At 31.1% G+C, this 7,410-nt stretch overlaps 1 protein-coding gene across 1 annotated transcript; it reads left to right on the top strand.

Annotated features, from left to right (window-relative positions):
* Nucleotides 1-2,928: 2,928 nt before the first annotated feature.
* On the top strand, nt 2,929-4,151 carry LOC116349288 (odorant receptor coreceptor-like). The gene is made up of 6 exons (XM_031780655.1): nt 2,929-2,982; nt 3,043-3,223; nt 3,284-3,532; nt 3,590-3,695; nt 3,766-4,029; nt 4,098-4,151. The coding sequence occupies exons 2-6, from the start codon at nt 3,054-3,056 to the stop codon at nt 4,149-4,151; spliced, it is 843 nt and encodes a 280-aa protein (XP_031636515.1). The 5' UTR covers nt 2,929-2,982; nt 3,043-3,053.
* Nucleotides 4,152-7,410: the final 3,259 nt, after the last annotated feature.

Raw genomic sequence — 7,410 nt, 5'->3', positions numbered from 1 at the left:
AGTGGAATATTCCCTCATTAAAAACCTAGATCCGTACCGAAATTATGCTCAAAGTGTCACACAGCTAGCGCCACGACGGAATTCAATGTAATCTATACTAAGTTGCCGCCAACTAGTGAAAAGACTTTTGCTCAGTTACAAACAACTGACTAGAACTCCATAGTTGTCCGTAGTGGCGCTAGCTGTGCTATAGTTTTGCATTTTATACAGTCTCTTATGGAACATAATTGCAGTGTGCCTAGATCATTTCAATCAATATCAATTTAAATTTAAATTTCAAATTCAAAAAGGAAAAAAAATGTAGAGCAGTTCTGCTCTGCCACCATATTATCTGATAACATTCAATAAACAGATTAGGGCCATTAATGATAATGTAATAATCAATGAAATTACAAGTGAAGTAATAAACTCATTTTATATGTCAATTAAGAAAATAAAAAGTCGTATTTTAACTTTAGACCCGTCTGTGGTGTTTACAACTTAATCCCATCTCTATGGGTCAGATTGACCCATAGTGCATTTTGTATGGAAATCAGTCATTTTTTTAAGAACTAGCTCAATTATTTCATGAATGATCAATTTTATTTCTATGATACTGATACTTATATATCAATATACATTAATACTTCAAGTATCACATATTCACATAAGTATGTGCATCACATATGATCGACTGAGAATAAAAGTGACTTTAAGTTTTTTTTAAACCGTCTCCATCTTATGTAAATCCTATACAAATTATGAGACACTTTTAAGATTTTTTCTGCTTAAAGTCTCTTTTATTACCAGCCGTACATATGTACATACTTTTATGTATCACATATGAATGGTTGAGAATAATAATGACTCACGCCGAAACCGACTCTTTTTGCTCGGTGTTTAGTGGCTAAACCGAAAGAGATAGTTGTAAAATTTCTTGATGTAGTTTGAGATTTAGTAGTGATCTCAAACTTTACCAAGAAATTTTACAACTATCTCTTTCGGTTTAGCCACTAGAAACCGAGCAAAAAGAGTCGGTTTCGGCGTGAGTCATCATTATTCTCAACCATTCATATGTATTTTTACATATGCGTAAAACTTAGTTGAGTCCGAAACTTTTTCAAACTTAATCCCTGAAAGTACAATATAAGCTAAACATTTTTTGTTCTACGACTTTTTGATCCTGCCGCCATTTTGGCCGTGGCCGGCCTTTCAATGTTGAATAATGGACTTACAGTTGTTATTTGAATATCGTTGGAAAGGCCTTGAAATAAACTACCAATTGGCGCCTGTTTGTTCTTATAAAATACAAAATTGTCATGGTGTCATTGGTGAATAAAAAAGAGTGGCCGGTCGGCCATTTACATATCGGACGCCCATACACATTTGTCACATATTTGTAATATTTTCACTGTGTTTACAAAGATAAAGCACCAATACATAGAAAAAACGATATTTGATTATATTTTTGATTTTTTGTATGTTTAATTTGCAAAAGAATATAACTGGGGTCAATTTGACCCGAGGGACGGGTCTAAGGTTAAAAATTGACATATTTGTCTTCGTTTTGTTGACTTTTTTGTAATCGAAGAAAAGAACGTTTGAAAATTGAAAAATTGAGTATAACGTTGTTGTTCTTAACCAATGGAAAACTGGCTAATGTGGCGATAGCACAGTTATTGTTCTTATAACGAGCCATTCTGATGTAGCCACCGTCTCCCCATGATGTGCCCCAGCTATTCTTGACGATGTAAAAGTCTTGACCATCTATACCAAAACTGCCAATTTTTCATCGGGTTCTGCGGTGATTTAATTTTGATGACATTCTTTTTGTTGCACATTCAGAAATCCAACTTATTGCCCTTCATTCTATAAATGGAATTTTTAATATCTTCTGTTGAGTAACAAAAAGAATATTATCATTATTGAATTACCGTTGTTAATACATTGTATAACGACCCTGACTAACATTATATGGGCTTGTGTATATATGAGCCGAACTCCACCTAACGTAGCGCCATCTTTATCCATGCATATTAACATTCGTATTGAAAGGCGTTGAATTGCTATGTACATTACGTAAAATTAAAAAAAAAAAACAATTTAATAAATTGTTCAATTTTTTAAAAGCATGCAAGCAGTAAATAATTTTTTAATTGACATATAACATTCAATTAAAAAAACAAATATTATATGCGTTACATATTCTGTGTAGATGTTTTTTTCATTTTTAAAATTATATTCGTTTACTTTACAAGGAACAATTCAATATGCGATTTCTCTCAAACTTGAGAAATACACAAAAAGTTCGATTACTTAAACTTTGTTTATGATGATTGCTCAATTAATAGAGCTTCTGTCACTCAAATCAAATGTAAGTGGAACTTGTTGTATAAGGAATAACAATAATTTACAAAAGAGAATTTTTTAGCGAGTGGATAGTTGTGAATTTTCGAATAGATGATTGTATTTAATTTACCATCGTTTGTAAATTGTTTTCGTTCAAAGAAATCATTGATTGAAAGAAAACAAAAAAAAGAAGAAAGTTCAATAAAAAAGTGTTCTGTCCTTGCTGGTCTCAGCCAATCAACCAATTCATCAATCTTGAATTGGTAATGTCTCATGACATTCAGTATAAAAGGGGGAAACAATACTCAACTCAAAATAGTTCTCCTTCAGAATTGACTACTTGTCGTTCAAAATATTGAATCATGTCAACTTTCTTAGAGCTAAAAAAGCAATTGAACGATTTGGCAATTCGACCAAATCAAAACTATCGTTTTAATATAAAAAATGTGGCGGGTCTATTTCTTTTTGCATACTGTTTTATTGGCATAGCATTGTTTTTATTACTAAAAAAATCGGACGCATTCATTGACTTTGGAAACTGCTCCTTTGGAATAGTGTCGTTGATGCTTAATTTCTTTTCGCTATTATCCAACATATTGAATCAATCGAAAATCTTCAATTTGATCGAAAATTTTGATAAAGTTGTTAAAAAGGGTAGGTTTTTTGTAATCTTGACCGTTAAGGTGTATTATAATACATTTTTCTTTGAACTAGACGATCTTACGATGAATTATGAAAAAGTGAATTTAAAAGTTGAAAAATGGTCCCGAATTTCATACGTGGCGTTCATGCATGTTACCTATCCCGTTGTTTTTATACCAAAACTACTTTTAAGTTTTTACATCTATTTTACCGATCGAGAGAGTGAAGCATTCTTTTTAAACTACCCGATGTGGTGAGAAAATATTAAACAAAGTATTGAATATTCCCTTTAAAAGAAATTCCTCACTTCAAGGATGCCGTTCGATTGGAAGACACCGTACGGATATTTAATCACATTATGTGTTCAAGTTCCAACGTGGTTTTTCCTTTTGCTAAATTGCAGTTGTGTTATTTGCTTATTTGCCGGAAGTTGTTGGCTTTTATCATCGTACATCGAAAGCATTGATGGACATTTGCACACCTTGAATCAGGCCAACAAACAGAATGTTTCGATGGAAAACGCATTTTTCCGCATTATTCGGACTCATTCCAATGCAAAACAGTTGAGAACACTTTTATTAGTGATAAAAATAGTAGCAATATATTGACATTTCAACAGGCTTGCAAACGATCTATCAGACATTTATGATATTATCATAACTGGTTACTATTTGTGGTCTTTAATTACGATTTGTACAACGCTCTTGGTTATTCGGGTTATGATGGTTGAGTATACAATGAGTATTCCACAAAATAAAAATATTTTAATAATTTTTCGCTTCCATTTTCATGTAGTTAAATAATGGCAAAATGATGGACATACTATTTGCATCAACAATGATTTTTTGGGCATTTATCCAGATGTTTTATATTTGTGATTTGGGTGAAAATGTAACCACTTATTTTAGCCAAATCGAAGATAAAATTTACTCTTGCGACTGGTACCTATTCCCTATGAAAATACAAAAACTCCTACCAATTGTCTTAATGTCGGGTGAGAAACCAGTTATTATTCAAGGATTCGCAAATCTTAAATGCACTCGAGATGCTTTTAAAAAGGTAAATACTTGACTTAATATCTAGAAATTTTAGGTATGTTCGATTAATCATCGATCATTATTATTTAGGTTGTTCAAGGCGGATTTTCATACTTCATGACTCTACAACAATTTACACGTTAACAATAAGGAAAATGTGAAAGTTGATGAAAACATAAAATATTTATAAATTATATTGATTGAGCAAGAAGATTAGAATAATCTCAATGTAGAATTTATTCGATGGGAACCTAGGGGATATCCATGCGAATTAGAATTAGCACATTAGCAAAAAATAGGGAAATTTACATGAAGAAAATAGAGAAATTAGCAATAAATAGCAGAATTAGCACTGTACACGTATATACTTTAGTAAGAATTTATTCTTGAATTTATTGCAATAATTAATTAAAATAAAATTCACAAAACAAACGAATTGAATAGTGTTGAACTAAAATGTATCAAAATATGTAGTTAAATACGCTTTTTCCCATTTTTAAATAAAAATATATTCAATGGCACTTAACCAAGCACGTTCCATCTGTATTAACTATAATTTACGAATTGCAATCGGAAATGTAGATTTGATGACAGATTTCTTACTGAAAACGTATACGTCTCTGTAAACGTAAAACTTGACGTTTAACGCTAGGTAAACAATAATTATATGACAAGTACTCACACGATATTCAATTTTTCGGTTTTAGTATTTTATCAATCAATTTTGAATTTAAATAATTTTAATTCAATTGAAAAATATAAAATGAATGAAGCAGGCTTGGAAGCACAAAGCAAGTGGAGTGTAATCAAGAGAAAAAAACACTTAAAAATTATTTTAATAAAATATATACAGCCCGAAACTTGATTTGATAGCACTGATGTTGTAATGTAGATAATAATTTCAATATTCAAAGGACTGAAACTTCAATAAATATAAATAGATTACATGCCTGCTTCAAATATACACGGTGAAAGTGTCAACTTGAAACATTTACGTAAACACATTTCGGTTATTCGATCATGCAGTCAATCTGACGTATGCAATATTTTTGACGTACTAGAAAAATTAGCAAAAAATAGCAGTATTAGAACAAACTAGTAGAAATACTAGAAGAATTAGTGAAAAATAGAGAGAAATAGCGTTTATTATTATAAATTATTCGATCTGCAATTCATGGTTATCCCCTAGATGGGAACTAGTATCGTATATTTTCCATACAAATTAATTTTATCGATTCTACGAATACGACATCTGTTAAAAAAGATACCGATTTGTGTTACTGCTGTTGCTTTGACACAGCTCGAGCGAACTATACGGCTATGGCTGTATTACAGACGAACTAATACAAAAGAACACACAGACTCCGATCCTGTGTATGCGTATGTATTGTTAATTTTGCACAAGCAGCTACCATTGACGACTGAGTGCAGAATTTGTAATACATACGCATACACAGAATCGGAGTCTGTGTGTTCCTTTGTACGTTTACACGAGCTATTTTGTTTTAAAACACCACTAGTAACAGAAATCGGCGAGTTTTTAGTAGATGTCGTATTGGTGGAATCGATAAAGAAAAATCTACGATATTAGCGCTCATTGAATTTATTCACGCTTGATTCGGTCTTTTATGGTCACCTTAACAATTAGATAATAGATCCTTTTTGTTTGTGCTTAATGTAAGCAGCTTATAGCAAGAGCTATTGATGTCGGTTCCTCTTAATTGAAAAGCCTGTACTTTTTGACGCGATGTAATGTCTGTTACTTGCATTATTATTAGCAATTTTTTTCACTCGCATTAAAATTCACATTTAAGGTAAACAGGGGACATAGAGAGTCAATACTCTACAAAATCCAAAAAATGAATTATTATTAACAGTGCAATGATATTCAATATCCAATTATTCAAATGTGGAAAAATAAGGAAATTGAAAACATCTTCAGCAGATATTTTTTCGAAAGAAATTGGAATGATATTTGTACAAATGAAATAATGGAGTTGACCTTTCCATGTTTGTGATGTTTTTATTTATTTCATTATTTTTGAACAATTATACTATTAAAATAATCTCTTCATCTTTAGCAAATTACGCTGTGTTTTCAGTATTATGTAATCCGAAAGGAAGATTAAATACTTCCAATCGTTACTGACCTTTACAGTTTTGGATGTTTATTCGTAATTAAGAGCTCGTTAAGTCGACTTTATATTAAAGTACTTTATTACTGGCTTTATTGGCATTGGATTAATTTCTAGGGGGTAGACACAGACTAGAAAACTAAAAAATGTGGCTTATTAGATCGTTAAATGCATATCGCATGCGATTTACTAAAAAAATTAGGAAAAAATAGGAGCCCGTGTCCCCCCTAGATTAATTTACTATCTCCGGAACAAACAATAGATTTTGACATTTGACCCTAATTAATATTAACAATTATAAAATATATTTTAAAAAGTAATTTATTAAAAATCCATCTTTTTGGGTCCAATGGAATTGTATATAAATGCGTCGAAGTATTTATTGAAGTTAGTTATATTTTATTCTTCAAATAACGTTAGTTGGTTGGCATTGAAAAATCATGAAAATTTTCATTGAATTAAAAAAACACTTTGGAATTCTCGGAATTGAGCAACATCAAAAACACTCGTTCAATATATGGAATCTGTTGGTCCTCTTTTTCTTTGGATATTGTGCCATTGGAACCGTAATCTTTATGCTCTCCGAAGAGATGACCTTTCGCGAGATTGGAAATACGTTCTTTGGATGTGCATCACTGTGTGTCAATATCATTAGTTTGTCTTTCCACATACTGATGCAATCTAAAATATTTGACTTGTTCAATAAATTGGAAATTGTCATGGAATCTAGTGAGTTTTATTTTTTTGTTCAAGATTTTCAAGATCACCAAAGAACGAGCAAACTGAGTCACTGTCAATAATTTTACCGTATAGATTTTGCAGTGGTTGTTCGTTAAAGAACATCACACCTAAAAATGAGAACTATCGAATGTTTTCTTTTTTTTGAAACTATTTTACTCAGATTACGTGAAAATTATGTTTAATTTTGCACAATTTCTATGCCATTGTTCAATAAACCTAAAATTATGATAAATTCCACAGGTTCAAAAAATTACGGCACCACTTTTATCGAAGTCAATGAAAAGATTGAAAAATGGTCAAGATATTTTTATTTTTTGTCTATCAGAGTAACCATACCATTTATATTATTCTCAAAATTGATGTTGAGTTTTTATTATTTTGCACGTGGCCATGGAAGTGATGCTTTCAGTTTTATCTTTTTTATATGGCAAGTAATCAATGTCAAAAAAATATTCTTCACAATGAATAGTTTTACTTTTATTCATTTTAGGATGCCATTTGATTGGAAAACACCAATCGGATATATA

The sequence above is a fragment of the Contarinia nasturtii genome, unplaced genomic scaffold (assembly GCF_009176525.2).
Source record: "Contarinia nasturtii isolate CC-2019 unplaced genomic scaffold, AAFC_CNas_1.1 Cnas_scaffold_2861, whole genome shotgun sequence".
Taxonomy (NCBI): Eukaryota; Metazoa; Arthropoda; class Insecta; order Diptera; family Cecidomyiidae; genus Contarinia; species Contarinia nasturtii.
Note: the sequence above shows the minus strand (reverse complement) of the source record. Positions and strands in the feature narration are given on the sequence as shown.